The 18,687-nt window shown below is 40.6% G+C and overlaps 1 protein-coding gene across 1 annotated transcript in view; it reads left to right on the forward strand.

Moving 5' to 3' along the window:
* The window catches only part of AMPH (amphiphysin), a 103,610-nt gene that overhangs the window by 42,741 nt on the left and 42,182 nt on the right, over positions 1 to 18,687 (forward strand). Inside the window, exons 2-4 of the mRNA XM_030496937.1 lie at positions 2,004 to 2,084; positions 12,118 to 12,172; positions 18,282 to 18,376. Of these exons, the coding sequence (XP_030352797.1) occupies positions 2,004 to 2,084; positions 12,118 to 12,172; positions 18,282 to 18,376 (231 nt within the window). The remainder of the gene's footprint in view (positions 1 to 2,003; positions 2,085 to 12,117; positions 12,173 to 18,281; positions 18,377 to 18,687) is intronic.

Consider the following 18,687-nt stretch of genomic DNA (forward strand, 5'->3'; position numbering starts at 1 on the left):
GTAGTTCTGGTTTAGGTTAGGATTAGGAAAATTGGGAAGCTATGTTAGTAATAGCTATTTAATGTAACCCTGGATTAAGATTAGGATTGGTGTTTGCAGAGGCCAAATTCTAACACTGTATCTTAGTCTCAGTTCAGGTAAATACTTGTAGGGAAATTGAAAGTTGGAGATAGGATAAAATAAAACCCCGAAGCATAGGAGGTAGATGCTGTAAGAGGTAGGTTGTTCCCTTCTGAGCCTTGTGCTATTAGGCCTGAGTGCACATCTGGAGACACGGACGTGTGCCATTGGTGTTTTGGGAAAAAGAGTTTATCGTGACATTTCTTGCCGCGGTTTGTTACGTGTGTTATGAATCACTCAGACTACAGTGAATGTCACAAGTGCCTGCTACTTGTTCCTGTGAACGTGATTTGAATGTATTGTGTGGGCAGGAGGCTTACCTGGCAGCCGTCTCTTTGAAAGGGAGATGTTGGATTTTCAGAGAATCCACATACCACCTGGTGAGGATCAAAGTCAGGCCACAGTCGGGGGCAGACTGTTTGGCTCACTGGTGACAAAGAGCAATGTGAAGGCCTGTGATGATTTGAAATGTTAAGTTAAATGATTCCTCTGTAAAACCATCTGTGATACTTTTAAATATTTTATGAAGAGGTTGGTGATGGGAGTATATGAGGTCGTGGGGACTAGTCAGCAGGCTTAAAAGCAACCCAAAATACACAAATGAGATGAGAAAATGAAAAGCTAGGACATAGATATCAGCAGCAAAAGACTGATCTTTGTCTTTTTCCCTCTCTGATGTTATTCTTTCTGTCTTTCTCCTGTAAATACGTCAAAATGTCCTTGAAGTGCCACATGTCAGGTCCACAGGTAGCCTCACATCACCTTCATGATCATCTCTACCTCTGTTTTCTACTGTGGCCTTGTTTTATGGTACGGGGCTGGCTGGAGTTGGGAGAGGCAGGTGGTTGGAGAGAGAATATGTCAGGACTGGAGCTGTACAGTCTTTGTTTTGAGAAGAATAGGTGATATTTACATCTTTATTCATAGGAGCAGTAGCAGTTACTTGCTACTGCTTCTATTTTGTGGAATTTTTTCATTTGTTTGTTTTCTCCTGTGAAAATGGAAAGTTTGGACAGCTTGTCATGAGAAAGAAATGTGTGTGAGATGGTTCATCCTCCATGCAAGTACTCGATAAAGATTTAGGAGTTGCCTGACAAGCAGGGTGAGGCCTATTTGCAGCTGCGTGTAAGTCTTCAGTATTAAAATGAATGGATAGTTCTTAGATGTAATAATGAAATGCCTTTGTGGTAGTTAAAACCAGTGTAAAGTGTAGCTCTGTCAAATGACTTTTGAGATTGCTATCACAGGAATAGCCCATACTGCTGATATATTGGAGTATATTTATTATCTAGTGGATGAAAACCCACTTCTGAATTAATGAGGGGAATAAAATGAACACCAATAGAAGTTTTAAATAAGCATCAGCTGTAACAGTTTCTCATGCAGCCTCACAGTTCTTTACTCTCTATGGCTTTATGTTGAAAATAATGGGGATGAGAATAATGTTAATACCATTTGATGTAATGAACCATAAACAGAAGAAAAACCTAATGAAATTTGATTTTTATTTTTCTTTCTCTGTCCGAACAGTAGGACAACTTGCAGTGCCAGCAAATTTCTCTCAATATTCCCTGCTTTGAAAATCTGGGATTCTTTGCTAAAAGAAAAGTTGCTTCATTAAAAAACCTTCACATATCCCCAAAGACTCTATGCTTTGAAGTGTATTTCCACACACACATAGACACAAACCGTACTTCTGTTTTTATCCCTTTTTATTTTGACAAAATGGTTCCTGTGTGAACTTCAGAAACAGTAGTGCATGCAACACCCCCAAAAATAACACGCTATTTAAGCCTTAACTGCAGGAACAGAAGCGTTGAAAGCAGCAGTGGTTTTGTTTTGTGACACGCATATTTAATTGCTCCCTTTTCTTTTCCATATAGGTACTTCAGAAACTAGGAAAAGCAGATGAAACAAAAGATGAACAGTTTGAAGAATACGTTCAAAATTTCAAACGGCAAGAGGTCAGTTACTTTTTCAGTTTCTCTAATTGTGACTTAAGAAGAATGCAGATTATTTGAACCTTCTGATTTTGAAGGTGTTACAGAGTGACAGGTAAGATTTCTTGGGGGTATAATATTTTGTTCTGCTATTTTTGAACAAAAAGGACAGTTGAATTTGTGCATGCAGAGGGCTAAGAAATGTGCTCATGATAAAAGTACATATTGTACTCATGTCCAACACCATCATGCTTGAACCACTTGGGATCAGCTGAGTCACAGCACATTTTCAACAGCATAATTGAAAACAGAACCCAACCCCAACTAAATGCAGCTTTGTAGTTGCCTTCTTACAAAGAATCATAGAGTGCTTTGGGTTGGAAGAGACCTTAAAGCTCATCCAGCTCCAACCCCCTGCCACGGGCAGGGACACCTTCCACTAGAGCAGGTTGCTCCAAGCCCCTGTGTCCAACCTGGCCTTGAACACTGCCAGGGATGGGGAAGCCACAGCTTCTCTGGGAAAAGTCTGTGCCAGCGCCTCAGCACCCTCACAGGGAAGAACTTCTGCCTCAGAGCTCATCTCAATCTCCGCTCTGGCAGGTTAAAGCCATTCCCCTTGTCCTGTCACTACAGGCCCTTGTCATAAGCTCCTTTCCAGATCTCTCGTCGGCCCCTCTAGGCATTGAAAGCTGCTCTAAGGTCTCCCCTTCAGGAGCCTTCTCTTCTCCAGGCTGAACAAGCCCCACTCCCTTAGCAGTGGTATATAATATGCAGAGTTTATACAAAGTGAATAGATGAATAGTTTCAGACTGCTGTGTGTTGTTAGGCTCCCTCTCAGTGCAGGGCGCTGTGGTGGCAGTGCTGATGAAGCACTACTGGGGAGCAGAGCTCAATTACTCTTAATGTTGTAAAAACAGCATATGAAAACAAAGGTGCCCCGAAGAGTTTATAACCTACTCCCAATGCAATCCTAAATTCTAACCTCAGTTATTCTTTGCTTTGTTGGACAGACTTTTTGGCTCCAAGATGATTAATTGCAATTAATTATATAGTAGTTTTCTAGTACAAAGTAATGCCTACCATGAGGTGCATTAATGCCACCAAGAAAGTAGCTTGTTATGTAAGTATGAACTGAGGTATCTGTCATCTTGGTGAGCTATCAGGTAGAGCTCATACAGAAAGGCACTGGAGGGTGAGAGAACTACTCCCACACATTTTACACAGTGTAAAAATTAGCTTATGTTGGTGTTTGCAATTTCTGTCCTGAATCAGTCCTATCCGCCACATGCACTTCTGTCCTTTCCATGTAAACACAAACCCTGCATCCTGACTGCTGGGATGCTTGTTAACCCTTGTATCTCCTGGTCACTTAGCCTTTATTTTCCTCTCTTAGTGTAGAAGGGAGGGAGGTTTCAGGAGGCACAACGCTGTTGTGTAGATCCTCACTCTTCCTCAAAGATGAAAATGATGGGAAGTAAAAGAATCTGTTTCTTTGAGGAGAGTGGTTACTGCCTCAGAGTTCTCGAGGTCCTGAAAGTAGCGGGATTTAATAGGACTGAAGAAGCACTCATAAGCTTTGAAACCATGCAGAGATGTTACTTTTTCCCATGTGTTCCCTTCTTTTCCAAGTACGCTGGGATATCAATGGAGCATTTCTTACTGATTGTCCTTATGTTGCAGCTTATCCTTGCTGTCAATATCCCTGCTGTTTGCACAGCTAGTAACTGTGCTACTAGAAATAAGGTGCATCTGTAAGGCTCTTATTTGGTGCAGAAGGAGCAGCTGGAATATCCACATGAAGAAACTGTTTTATGGGATGTTTTTTTAGCTAAAAGTTCTGAGTGAAATTTAAAAAAAAAAAAAAGAAAAAGATTAAAATCTTTTTAAGCAAAATTATGTCTCAAGAGTTTGTACTTTCTGTCCTTTACCAAGAATTTAATGGTGATTTTCAGCTGAAAGTCTTGCTAAGGGCTAAGGAGGATCTTGGCATTGCTCCCTTTTTATTTCCTCCTCCTTTGATATATAGAGAGGCAGTAATAAACAGTTAAGGACCCTTCAGGAACTGCATAATGCTAACTCCGGATACAGATGTGACTTGGGACCAGGGGAGGAATTTGGTAGGGAAGAGTGAGTGCAGAGGGAACTACTACAACTCTCTTGAGGGACGGATGTGGATGAGGCTAGGTCTGCTGGCACACCAAATGAGACACACTGGTCTGTTTTTCTTGGATTTCTGCCTTATTGAGCCTGCAGCACTTGGGAGGTCAACTGATCTTAAGTATACAATGATCTTTTTATTAATACTCTTGAAAGATAATAAATGAAGACTCCCAGTTCAGCTCAGTGAAAGGCTAGAGAAAGAGCACAGTGCTTATTACCCAGGAAACAGGTAAGTGGAAAACTGAATTCTTCACATTCTATTCCTTGCCTGAATAGCAGATTGCATGGTGGGTATGTACCAACCTCGGCAGAAGGCTATGTGTAAGGATACGTCCAGCAGACACATCTGTAGGAAAAGCTCATTTAGACTCCCCAGTGATCCATTCCCATCTCTTTGTGAATACAGCTGGATAAAAGCCCCTTCTGGACTTGGCTACCCGGAGTTGAATTACCCAGATGAATCACCATGGAGAAACTGAGTCATCCCATGTCTGGAGAGAACAGAGCACAGTGGCTTTGCAGAGCCCTGTCAAAAGCAGTAAGCTGCTGCAGCTGAAACCATGAGTAAAAACATTGCCATTTTTAACAGTGAATACAGCTGCTATGCACCTTCTGCTTAGTTCGTAAATTGAGAAGTGCCACTCTAAATCAAAACTCATGGAACACACAAGACATATATAAACTCATCTATGACACTGTATGACACAGATTTTGAGTGTATTGCCAGAAATTTCTTGAGGCTTAAACATTTCTCTCTGCACAGCTAATTGTGGATGTGCTCAGCTTCTGAATCGACTCTGAAGTTCAGAGAGGGAGTAAAAAAAAAGACAATTCCTGAATAGTTCTTTCGACTGTGAAAATATCAAGTCCATTGGGGATTTACCTGAAACTTCATCTCTATTCTGTTGTTCAAGCAACTGCATCTTGTACTTTCTGTTTTTGACAGGAAGTAAACAAGCAATTCCCTTATCCCCAAGTGACTCACAATGCTTGCTTCATTTTTGTAAGGGTTCAGTATTCTATTTCATGTCTATGCATATTTACCTCTCATTATTTTTCCATATGTAGTTATGAGACTTATTTTACAGACTACAGTTCAAGATATATCTTAATGTTTAAAACCATGGAAATTACATATTCTATGTGTACACACAGAGATATAGCAGTTGCTACTACAAAATCAGCTGCCCATGGCATGTTGTCAGAATAAAGCAAAATGTCAAGTGCTGTTGTTCCTAGTTCATAGAACTAGATGAAAATGAAGAGCCTTTTTTTGCTGTTGTTGAGTGAGCAGAACTTGATTCTGTGGACTGCTTTATTTAATGTGTGCCTCACAGTAAAAGCTGCTCCTTGGGTCTAATTGTTAGGACTTCGGAAAAGGTTTATCCTGGCCAGATCTTCATTTCACACAAGCATGCTTAGGCACCTTACAGCTGTGGCACAACATCGTCTTAAACTTGTTCTGTGAGAAAATTAACATTTATTGAAGTGCTGTTTTTGCATTAGGTGTGCTACTGATTTCTTCAAATTTATTTATGAGTTATGATACCCAAGATGGGATTCACCAGCTACACACAGGCACCAGACGTGTCTCATGTTGTCCTCTTGGCCCCCAGATTTTGCTCCAGACAAGTCCGTGGCTTTGGCCACAATTCCGTATCATGCCTCCTGGCTTTGTGGTCCTTTTGAGCACCCCGTGGCATCTCTCACTGCAACAGGCACACTGTTACACTGAACTGCAGGAGATTCTTGATACTTGTTAATCTGCAACACATTGTTGGTTCAATACAGCTCTGTTCATGGGAGACTCCTTTGCTAAACAAAGGTGATGCCAAATGCTGTCCCTGGTAGATAAGTCTGAAGTAGACTTGACCCAGGAAAACACAATCTAGACTAGCGGGATGGAGCTTTTTTTCTGTTACCCAAGAAGTGTTTGCATTCAGGGAGGCTGCATCTGACAGGCATCCAAATACAAGCAATACTGTGCAAAGTATTTTGGGGTCTATGGGAAGGTTTTATCTGCTGATTACCCGTTCGGTCTGAAGTGTGTGTTTAATAATTATCTTATGGCTGAGGGGTCTTTTTTACCAAGACAAGAAGAAACATAGTGTACCATTAAATGTCATCTCAACCTCATTAAATTCCAGTCAGGCAGGATGCCCAGGAAGGTGAGGCCCTCTGTTTTATGCTATGCAATTGTCTCTACAGGAATATCCCAGATATATTCCAACTAATTCCTCGCTTCGAAGGAGAGAGTGGCTGATCAGATGTTTTGCTTTTTTGATTCTGCCTATTGATTGCTCCAAAACTAAAGTCTAAACCGTTGTCACACTGGGCTGGTTTTGATTGCTCATTGGATACAAACTATTATGCCTCTGCATCTTTAGTAACTGTGCTAATTGCTTTCTCCCAGGCAATGCAATTGAATGATCAAGTTATTTCTGACTATTTTTAAAGCAGATTGGTATGTGTTTCTTCAGGAGCCCTTTGGGGATAGTCGACATAGCCCAGCTTTGGGATTTAACACACGGTTTGGATGTGATGAGAGTCACAACAAACAGTTCTGGACAGTTTTCTACCAGACCTGTTAATACGTAGCTTATATATGTTATTTAAGAATATAGTTATGGATATGCAGCTGTAGGCCAAGTACATGTTCAGAAAGTCTAGCTCAACATTTAGTATGTGTAGGTTACTTTTAGCCATAGACTTGTAGAATCTGCACTTGTTGTCTTTGCACATCCCAGGTTTTCCTTAAAAATGTTCGTCTGGACCCTACTTGGAGGACACAAGTAAGGTTGCAAGAAGATGTAATAGGTATGAAGGTAGGATCCTAGCTTGGGGAGGGAGAGGTTTAGTCAGGAGGCAAGAAGGTTGGAATTTCATTTAAGGAAGGTGCTGAGTGTTTTCTATTCAGTCCTCATCAGAAACAGAGGCAGTTTCAGGTCATTAAAAGGGTTAGTTAAGCATCACTGCAGGCACAGAGCTTTCTCACCTGGCTACTGGGTATCACTACTAAAACAGGGCAGAGCTCATATGTACCTTTAAAGGTCATACTTTTTGGCTTAGTCTGAATTGCCTGAGGATCCTTTTGATTTGATGCAGTTTAGTTCAAATCATCAGGTTATTTAATAACTAGAATGATGAAATTCTCACTCTTGAGCTTTCTTAGTGGCAGGACCACAAACTTGGTGCTGTCCTGGTAGGTAGCGGGATGCCAAAAAGCTCTGTGTTTCCAGAGGAGCTTGCAAACCTGGTTTTTTTTTGAAGTGATGCACTAGACAAATAGTTCAAAACCCAAGTCTCTTGGAGCTTGTAGAAAAAGAAATGAAGAAATCTCTTTTTTAAAAAAAAAACTCTCAAATTTGGGAGATGGTTTTAGGAGAGAGACTGAGAAATGCTACAATAGGTACTCTAGTACGCAGATACATTTCATACTGAATTACGGATTTGTCCCAATAGCCTCTTATTTTGTTAAGCTTTACTTCATGTACTAGTCCTTTGTATATATACTTTTGAGTTCCCTGAAATACGTATCAGTAAATACTACCTGAAGTGTTTGTGAACAGAGAGACGGTGCAGCTTTACATGGCAGCTAATAACTACACATTACAATAAAGGATGTCTTCCAGGTGGTACCGGACATGCTTTCTTTTGAGCTATTTCCCTGATGTCTTAGTGATGGAATGCCAAAATTCCACTATTAGACTTAGAGCTGCATGAATTATTATCTGGTTTGCATTTCCGTGGGGCAGGTTATTAATTAACCTGTGCTCCAGGTTCAGCATTGACACTCTCGCTGAAGTGATTTATTTGGTTTTGATATCAAGCACAGCTGTGCTGACCTTTCCTGTAAAGATGTATTGTGTTTACCTCCTGTATGTGACATGATAGAAAAATCAACCTCTTCTGCCTGGAAGGCTGTGACTAAATGATGCCTGGCCAATAGGTCATCCAGTTCCAGCTTTTGTGGAGGCAAGGTGGCCTTTAATTTCTGAGCGGAAGCAGTGATTTTTCTAGTGCATCAGGGAGCAAAAGCTGGTAAGACACAAAACATGTTTTTTATTATTTTAGTCATTAGGGTTTTGTAGGTCTTGTCAGTCTTACAGCCCACAGTGCTCTTTTTGTCTTAATTCCAGTGCTAAGATATGCTTAAATACTGTGATTTGAAAAGAGAACTGAAAGTACACATGCACAAGAATCAGTACTACTGAAAAGGCTTAATGCTGCTGTAAGGGTGTGCAAGACCTGTGGCTGTAGATGACACAATCCTGTAACACTGAGCCTCCTCATCTCACTGACTGCATGTGTTTTACTGGCTATGTAATACTGATCTTGTAGTAAAACCAGAGAGTAGAAAAGGATCTGATGTTGACTCCATGCCACCGTGTTCAGAGCAACAAGTTATTTGTGACATCTCTGTGGAGAGCTGTGTTGATTTTCCTCGTGAGGAATGTTTTGGGTTGTTAGCCTGCCTCCCTTGCTCTTATGTTGAGTTTGACCAGGTGAGCTGAGAGCACTGATTTCTGGTGCTGGAGTCTGGTGAGAACATGCCTGCTCTAATCAAACAACCTGACTGTGAAAGGTTTGCTATTAAGAGTACTGTTGAGATTTGTCTCTGGAATTTTCTTGCATATTATGAAACTCTGACTCATTTTGCTGCCTCATGTAGAATTAATAAAAGAAATTATGAAATGATAAAGGAATCATCAACACACTCTTGGGAAATCTCATTTCAGAGGAGCACAACATTTGCAAAGTGACACCTATTTTTCATTCTCCTTCAAGAAGCTGCATCTCAATTAACAAAATTGATGGTCTTAATGAAGATACTTGTAGCAGTGGTTTCAGAGCCACCAGATGCTTCCAGCTGATAGACCAGAAACAAGGAGTGTATCAGTAAATATCGAGAAGGGGCAATATTAAATATGTGTCAGTCTTTAAAACGGGGGTTTTTAAAACCTGTATGTCACAGTTTGCAAGATATTCAGAGCCAGCAATGCAGTATTTTCATCTGTCAGTATTAATTAGGCTGTTAGTTGGTAAAAGCATATCTCTCTTCATTAATAGTGAGTTTACTATAACAGAACATGTAAGACCAGAGGCACGCTTTGCAGAGTTCATGGGGCTGAGGACTTTTGATGCAAGTTTTTATTTCTGGTATTTTAGAGAAAGGTCTAATTTTGTTGCCATTGAAACTGAGAGTTTATCTCTCAAATTCAGTGGGAGCTTGCCCTTGCCCATGGATGCTTTAATATCCCATGTTGTACAACATTTGCTACAGAGGGAAAAACCCATACGGCTCTATGCTGCTTAGATATTTCAGTGGTTTGTAACCTGTTAATAACCTGCCTGAAGGAGATGCACATTGAAATTATTCTCTGGAATGAATTGTCAGAAATCGTAACAGCACATATGGCAAAATATTTGCATCATATTTTACTACTTTGACTTTTTCTTATGTGTTTTCCTGAGCAGTGGTAGCTGATGACACGTGATGCTAACCAACCACAATAGATCTCATAGTGGTTTAGGGTATGAGGTGTAAAACTACATAGCAGTGCAGTTATAGTGTTTGAGCAGCGTGTATCCCTGACATGCCATTTGTGGAGCATGTTAGTCCTAATGACAAAATGGTGCATGTATGAGTAAATATAGACCTTTTACTGGACACAAGGATAGCTAACAGGGTTCCGAGCCTTCCAGCTGCAGTTGTTGCTCCTGAAACATCATAAACTTTTTAATAATTAGAAATTGTTATGGTACGGGCACCCATTCTGCTGGCCCGTGATGAAGAATCAAGTTATTATATCTACTTCCCTTTTTCACCACAAACGTTCAGGCTGAAGAAGATATGACTTAGAAAGATGATTTCTATACCTTCATGTGACTTCTCAGAGTACCAGGAAAATCCTTCACCTGACATGAATAAAAGGGGAACTTCCCTGCTTTTTCTGCCACATGTTTACAGGTATTCCTCTTCAGATCCAAGAGTGAGAAATTCTTTCCCCAGGTTCAATCTCTTCTCACCTGTGGCAGTATTTTCACATACTGCCTTGCTCCATGGAAAGCAGACATCTTCTGTCATCTCCCCGCTGCCCATTATAGCATGGAAAGAAGTAGAAAAAAGTCAGCTTCTGAAGTGTGTTAGGATGCTACTGTGTTATGTAGTATGATAAAATGTGTTGTTATGATGAATTAGGGTAGTACTTTTTACTAAACAAGCATTAAGAGGTACATTTATATATTTTCTTAAGGGACACATCGTCAAGCTATCACTGCTTTCAGAACTTTATATTGTCTTGTAAGTAATTAAGCTTAAGGTTTAATGCACTGATTGCTTAACCCGTGCCTGTCTGGCCCCTGCTTTGATAAGCAGCTTTGATCCCAAAGCAAGGGAAGGGTTTCCTTTCATTAAATATGGTCCCAAACCAGAGACAGATTGGTGGGCTGGATGCTTTAGTGTTCTTGCTATTACTTAGCAGGTCCTCAGATGTCGCCCTGGTGGGTCTATTCCTGTGCTCAGAATTTAGTTGATGAATGGATTTAGGTTCAAACAGAGTTTTGCTTCAGATCAAAGTAGTGTAAAAGCAACCTGCTGTTCGTTGAATCCATGAAGTGAATTCAGTCTGCTTTCTAAGCCCAGTCAGGCATTTTTACCTTCTAAATTCTTTAATATTTCTAGGACCTGAAAACAGTTGCTCTCTTCTTACAGTGCATTGCAATTTGGGGGGTTTGATCCAGTCCTGAAGGCCTTCAGTTCCCTGTATGTAGCTGGGAGAGGCAAATGAGTTTGATGGATGTAATATCCATTGCAGTGTGCGTACTGGTGAAGCAAGTGAGTATTTTTTGGGAACCACCATTTGAATTTAATGTGGCTGCAGGTAGATGGATTCTAAGAGTCCTTTTCGACCTGCATTTCTTATGATCCAATGTGTCTGAATGCTCTGAGCATTGCTGTTGCTGGTGACAAATTCTCTGCTGACATCAGAAGTCCTTTGACTTAAGTGGAGTTATAACAGCTTATACCAGTTGAGACTCTGCTTTCTAAAGTATTCACACATGCACCTTTTTGGGTTCTTGCTTTCACACAAAGAACACGAGAGAAACTCCAAAGTCGTCAGTCATATTTTACAGCTGATTTTTCCATATGGTGTAACTGTATGTGGGAAAATATGACTGCAAGCTGATATTCCTATAGTTTCCAGCTGCTTAAATAAATAATCTGAAGGATATTTGGAACTGATAAACATGGAGCGTTTCTAAAATCTTTAGGCGATTGAAGGTGTCTTGGACAACAGCTTTGTACCAATAAAGTGCTATAGTGTAGCAAGATTTTATTGCAGATCCTAGGAGCTGTCAAATCCAACCTGTGATACAGTCAGAGATAAAGCAACCCAATTTGTTTTGTATATTCTGAGTTTTTCAAAGGCTGTTGGTATAAGATAAAGAAAGATCATTTAAACGTATTTGTCAAAGAAACAGTTGAGATTTCACAGCAGGCTGCAAGATGCACTAGCCAAGCTAAACAGAATAATGAATGCTGTTGGGTAGTTATCGAGTCGTTCCCAGTGGAAGTGCACCATTCTTCATTGTACTTGGTGTTTTTCAGACTGGGACATTGGCCAGGCTAACTTGAACTGGACCTTGGCCATAAGATGTACCTGGAATTCTTCCCTGTGCAGATGCTGATTGAAAAAGCCCAGAAATTTTAGCCTAGGGAGAACACTCTGCATAGCATCTTCACCAGGCCACCTTTTCTGATTAATCGGATAGCTCCTGAAATTGCTTTTTGTTGTGAAGTTTGACATACTGTATGCATGTTTTAAGGAGTAAAATATAACCAAAATCTGTTTTCACTCCCTTGATTTCTTGTTCTTTGCTTTTTCTTTTCCAGGCAGAGGGTTCCAGACTCCAGAGAGAACTGAGAGCATATTTAGCAGCCATCAAAGGTGACTTTTCAGTTTTACTACCTGAATAAAAAACCAAACTTTTTTAAAAAGATTAAGACTAGTAGGGTTTTTTAAGGTATACAAAGACAAGTAATACTGGTTTTATTATTGGTAGTCCACATTTCTGCTCTTTAGCCTCTTGCTAGAGGTTCTGCCCCTTCAATGACAACTCGTGCATACAATCTTGCATGCACGGCTCATCCTTGGCTGTCCTTTGTGTGCAGGATGGCTGCCTGGATTCTCACGTTGCATGCATTTTGAGCACCCACAAAATGTTTGCATCTTGTTACTCATCTTTGCAAACGCTAGCATATGAAATACCCCATGCAAGGCAAGGGATTACTTGACCTCCAAGGCTGCAAGATTTCTAGGTATTACTAGTTAGATGATGATCTCCATCCAAAACCACACTCCCTGTGATTTCTCATGTATTTCTGACTGTTAAATCAACTTTTTTCTCTCTTTTAAAGTTTAAAAATCCAATGTGATCTCTTGCAATACTGCATTGAAAATCCAAGTATCAGAAGCTCACTGGTCAGTGTTTAAATATCAGAATATCAGAGATGAAGTAAATAGCTATTAAAATACTATTGGACATGTGTAATTGTAAATCCAGCACATTCAACTTAACACCATATGCAGAGTGTTCTCTTTCTTATGCTGCCTCTCTTTAGAGGAGTTGGCAGCTATGTGGTAAAGGGAAGGGAATGAGTTGACTGACAGACAGTAATGGCTTCTTGAGGTAAATATATATATAGGTGATATATATATCTGTATATATTTTTAATGTAGTTGCAATCCAGTAGGGAGAACATTACAAATGAGTAATAACATCCCTGGAAGTCATAATAAAGCTTCAGCAGCTGTTGACAGGCAGGGAAGAAAGCTCTTTTTGATGGGAATTGTATAATGGGGAGCAAAGCAGTAGCTTAATGTCTTTGACTATCTATTATGTACTGGAGAGGCTGGGCAAGGAAAATCCTGTCCCACACAAAGGATATTTTGCCTTGTAGGGATTTGCACTATGTCTTTTGTTCTTAAAGGAAATTTCAGCATCAGTCATTTTTGGGGACCCATTGGATGCTGATTTTACTGTCAGGTTTTTAGTCATCCCTTCCCCACACTCGTTTTCAGGTGGATACTCAGAAGCAGTGCGATGAGGCTGTTTGTTGGCCAGATGGCTTTTCTCTCATGTAGGCTGACTGTTTACATGCTGCTTTGATTTCCGTATTGGTGACAACAGTCCTCCTCTCCATGTTTCATTTTCTTTCTCTCTCTCCTTTTCCTGCTACTGTGTGCATTTGTGGTCCTTTTGCTGGTTTACTGCCTAATGTGCTAGTCTTTGCACCATTTTGTTTTTAACTTGGTGTTTTCATTTCTTCAGTTTTTCGTTGTGTGAATTTTGCAGTTTTAGCCATGCTTTTCTGCTCAGCATCTTTCTCTTCTTGCAGCCTGTAAATCCATATTTCAAAATAATTTGGACTTCCTTACTATTAACACATCTTTATCTGAAAAAAGACCCACTCATAAGCAGCTCACAAGCCTTAAAAATATTATTCTTCAAAGCCAACAAGCCACCAGCGGGCATCCTTGGCACACGTGTTGGCACACCATAGTGCTGTGGTGTGAGAGGACAGCCCAAGGCAGCAGTCCACAATATGCAGCTCTGGCTGGGGCTTCCCCAAAGTTGACTAGCTCAGGAGTGGCAAAGACCTTTCCAGATTTTGGGTGGCAGAAGCAAATGCAGCAACTGCTGCAGTGCTATTCTTTGAAGATTTTTGGGGTGACTCTGGCTATTCACAAAAGCATGGGAACCCCCATCTTTAGGCACTGGAGTGGGAGTTCTGTACCTAGGACATCTCAGGAGGCACGTTACTATCACTGGCTCGTTTTGCAGGGAAAAGGGTTAATCATATCATTGGAAAGTAATTCACTTGACATCCTTGTACTCTCACAGGTGTGAGAAAAGCAGTTCATTTTAAAGGGTTTCAGGACCTGGCAAGATAGCTAACTTCTTTAATGAAAAGCATTTTATGAAACTGATATGTTGTGAACTCCAGTGAGAAGTTTAATTTTGCTGCCTGACTTTTGAGTGACTGGATGTTGGGAGTACAAGATCCAGGCATAATTTAAGCAAGGAATGGTCAGCTGAGCTTCTTTATGACCCTGTGTCCCTTCATTTTAGTAGACTTGACAATTTGATGTTTAGTATCACACATCCTTAAAAGAACTTTTGCAGTATTCAGACTCCTGTTGCTCAGAGGTGATTCTTCTTCTTAGCTGCATCTTGATCTTTACTGCTGGTTACTCAAGGACTCAGAGGAACTATGTCATAAAGCTGTTAAACTTGTGAATGGCTTCCATATGCTGTTTTATTTCACCTGTGTGATAGTTTAACGTCTGCTGTGTATCAGCGGTGTTTGTACTGACGAGACTGTGTACTATCCCCCATAGCTTTAGTCATCTCATGCTCAATCTTCTGTCTCCTCCAGTCTCCTTGGCAACCTGTATCTGGGTTCTCTACTTCATGGTTTATTTTTTAAGCTTTTGAGAGCTGTAGGTGACTTGAACAGTTTTATGGGCCAATTGTTAAAGAAAAACCTGAAATCAGCTTCCCATTCTCTACCTTCTCTACCTTCTGAGCTCTTTGCAAGCATCAGTGCAGATGGGGAGGTATAAACCTGAATCTGCACACAGGTGGCAAGGTGGTAGATGTAAAAAGGAATACTGCATCATGAAAAAGAAGCACTGTACTTTTCAGGTGGCTTAATGAAGTGAGAGATAATAACCAGTCTACAGGAAGGGAAGAGGAGATTTTGGAGGTCTGTAAGCAGTTTTGCTGCCTGGTTCTTAGCCTACAGTTGACAGAACTGCACATATGCTGCAGGCACACAAATCATAAAATGAATCGTGTGATTTCTTAGAAGCAATAAAACTATTAATCATATTTATGTAAAATTTAGTAATAAATTATGAAATGATTGAATTGTTCCTGTGGAAAATCTAATGGGTAACTAGCAATAACACATACAACCCTCATGGCAGGATAGGTCATTGCCTTGGAGAACTGCACATGAAGCTCTCTTCCCCCCTCAAATAGTTGAATATTAAGACCCAGACCAAGGTGGCTCAGTCCATCAGGAAAATGGAATTTTCTCTATGATTCAGCCTAGATTTCCCTGCTGGGGAGTGAGGAAACCCCACAATATATGATTCCTATGACAACATGGAGTCCCAGATCAGTGTCAATGTCCATGGGAGCTTGAGTACATTGGAATTTTGATGACAGAGTCACCTACCCTCTGCCATCTCTGAGGTGCTTAATGGCTATGTCTCTGCAGTGCCACGCTCAGGATCCCTACCAAATGTGACCCTCTAGGAGTCCTTTGCGGGTCCAGGAACAGGGACTCTTTCCCATAGGAAGAGGGATGATTTAATCTGTGAGCTTCAAACTTCAGTAACTGGATTATTTAGTATCATTTTTCCCAAGCGATTCAATTATTTTGGCATTTGGAGTTCTTAAATAAGTGACCCAATTACCAAGAAGCAGCAGTATTAAATGAAACAATGGATATTAAATATAAATTTCTAACTGTTCTTCAGCAGTAAAAATTCTTTCTATATTTCTTAGTACTTTAATGACTTGCTTCAAACAATCTTTCTCAGTGGTAGCAGTTAAAAACAGCAGAGAGAGACAGCCCGCAGTCTGTGGCTGAGACACTAATCCTCTTTAGTGCTGAATAATGCATAAAAGGTATCAGTGCATAAGAAATAATTCTATGTGAAAACCAGGCAAATAAAATCATTGAACATTTTAGGTTTATGTCCACAGGCATGAAAAAGAATGGGAAACCAGCGGATTGGTATTTACCTGTGCACTCATTTGGGCTATTGCAGTAAACCGAGGATAGATGCAGTAGGAGTAGGATGGATGATCTTGGCCTGTGGAAATTTCAGACTGAAGCTCCTGACTGAAGAAGCCAAATACTCTTAATTCCCACTTGCCTCACACTGCAGCTGGATTTGATCAATGTTTTTGACAGGAATGTTGTAGAATGGAGGATTACCTGATTCTCAGAACTGAAAAACAAGTGCAAAAGTTGATATGACTTTGATATGATTCAAGCATGGGATGTTAAGTGTCTTTTACTTATTCTCTTAGTAGATAGATGCCTGAGTCCTGTAGCACTTATAAAGGAAAGTCTGCATAGGAAAGGGTGCTGTACGCAAGCCTGGTCTGTGACCAAGCTGAGTAGAAGCCGCAGGAGGGATTAGCGAGCAGCCGTGCTAGCAGGAGCAGACGTGGCAGGTTTAGCACACAGTGTGCTTGAGAGCACAAGTTCAGGTATCAGAAAGGATCAAGCGTAAGCAGGGATGCACAAACCTTCCTGCTCTGTGTGTTCACCCTGACTGGGACACAAACAGCCTTCTTGAGTGCTGTGCTGGTTTTGCCTTACCTCCTGAGCTGATTAATTTGCATTGGCATTGAAGATCATTTTCCAGGCATGAGTCCTGCCTGGAAAAGTACGTGAAGATCATCTGTATTTTACTGTAATCTGGCATATTCTAGGCAAAAAAAAGAAAGTCCCTTTATTCAGGAACCTTTTCTTAGCTGGTGGTATGTCATCCTAAGCATTAAACGCAGAGGAGAAAAGGAAGAAATGCATCTTGAGTTCTTGTGCTGTACCAATTCTCTGAGCTGAGCTCTGTTGTTAAAAAGCACCAAACAATCCCTGAAGAGATCAAATATTCTGTTTTAACCCAGCACCTTTTGATTTAAGGGTGAAAGCTTGTACCCTGTGAACACCAGCGTTTCCTTTGTGCTTGTTCTCCCCCTTTCCCCATGCCATTCTCTCCTTTGTATGCAAGGTCTGAGAACAGCCATCTACTTTCAGCTCCTTCAGTATCTTTCTTCCTCTCCTACCCATTCCATAGACCACTATTTTTGTATTAGGAAGTGTGCATTACTGCATTTAGTTTCCTGTCGTATCTCAAATGTGTGTTTTGGAGTGTGTGATGGAATAGCTCCTGATTAGGTCAAGTCTGCCTTTCTAGACATTCAAGTTTCACATGAATTCTCCTCTTCCTGAACTTCTCTATGTGCAGAAAACAGAAATGTCAGTGTTACTCCTAAATTCAGACACTGAGCAGTTAAATCTGAAGATTATGCTAGAGGTATTTTCAAGACAGCTCCGATGTGCAAGCATAAATAGGTGCTGGGCTCCACATATTTCTAAACCTACTGGGTGATGATACAAGATAATGATTCTTTGTGAAACCAGGTCCATTACAGCACTCTCCCCAAGTTCAGGCATCAATTTTCCCTAGACACTGTCTCAGCTCTTGCCAGTTCTTTGCTTCATTATGAATATACCTTTAGGTCAGCATCGTTATCACGGGTACAAGAATAACAAGCTCAACCTTTGTTGCTTTACATGTGAAAGGTCCTGAGACTGAAATATCTTTGAAAACAAGGAAAGAGAGAAACCCTGAGTTATGTTCTACCTGTGCGTGACCTCCCCCATTACGGGGAGCACTTTTGTTTAGTGCAGACCTCTTCTAGCTTTTCTCCAAAGTCCATTTTTATAGTCAGCAATTCCCATAAATCTCTGCCATTTTAACCATGCCACCCTGGAAATGCCACTTCTTCCACATAGATTGCTGTGGTACTCATTATGAACAAGGCAGAAAACTGTTTTGTAGGGTGGAAGAGCTGAGAATAACCAAAGGCAGATGGCTAAATGATTGTCTTTTCAGAGACAGTCTTTCAATTGGGTATTACATTGGGTAGTCTCTAGTGGGCAGGACTGCCCTCCAGATTGTTATTCATGTTCAGATAGATTTAGTTCAGAATAGAAAAAGGAATCCCTAATCTAATAGAAATTTTTTTCCCCAGATATAAGTATGGGTTTATCCTTCTGTGAGAGACATTTCTTGTTGACCTGAGGGAGCTGCGTGGAAATCAAGGCTTTGTTTCAGCTCTTGAAAACAGTGTTCTAAACACGCCAGTAAGAGTAGTATAGTGGGTACATGTGGGTCAAAATATAGATATTTAGCAACTGTTTCTTGTAGTTCGCAGTTACATGTTCCTCCTTCTGTCTAATTACAGGGATGCAAGATGCTTCAAAGAAGCTTACAGAGTCTCTTCATGAAGTGTATGAGCCAGATTGGTACGGACGAGAAGATGTGAAAATGATTGGAGAGGTAAGATGTGTGGGAAGAAATGTATTTTGGCTGCAAATCGATTAATATGAGCTGTGTAGGAGAACTGTACATCCGAAATCACTCTTAATTCTTCGTTGTATGTTAAATCCTGCTTTCTGAGCATAGAAGTTACTGGTCTTGTGAAATGCACCTCCTGCTGACCAGATGCCGCATTTGCAATGTCTATTTTATGAGCTAGCTGACATAGGGTCCCACTGAGGTCAACATCAGTGTGAGCAGAATTGGTCCTAATAGCAACTGATTGACAAGGTTGTACAAGGTACCTTACATGCAGTTTTACAGTCAGGATT

This window comes from Strigops habroptila, chromosome 1, assembly GCF_004027225.2.
Source record: "Strigops habroptila isolate Jane chromosome 1, bStrHab1.2.pri, whole genome shotgun sequence".
In the NCBI taxonomy this organism is placed as follows: domain Eukaryota; kingdom Metazoa; phylum Chordata; class Aves; order Psittaciformes; family Psittacidae; genus Strigops; species Strigops habroptila.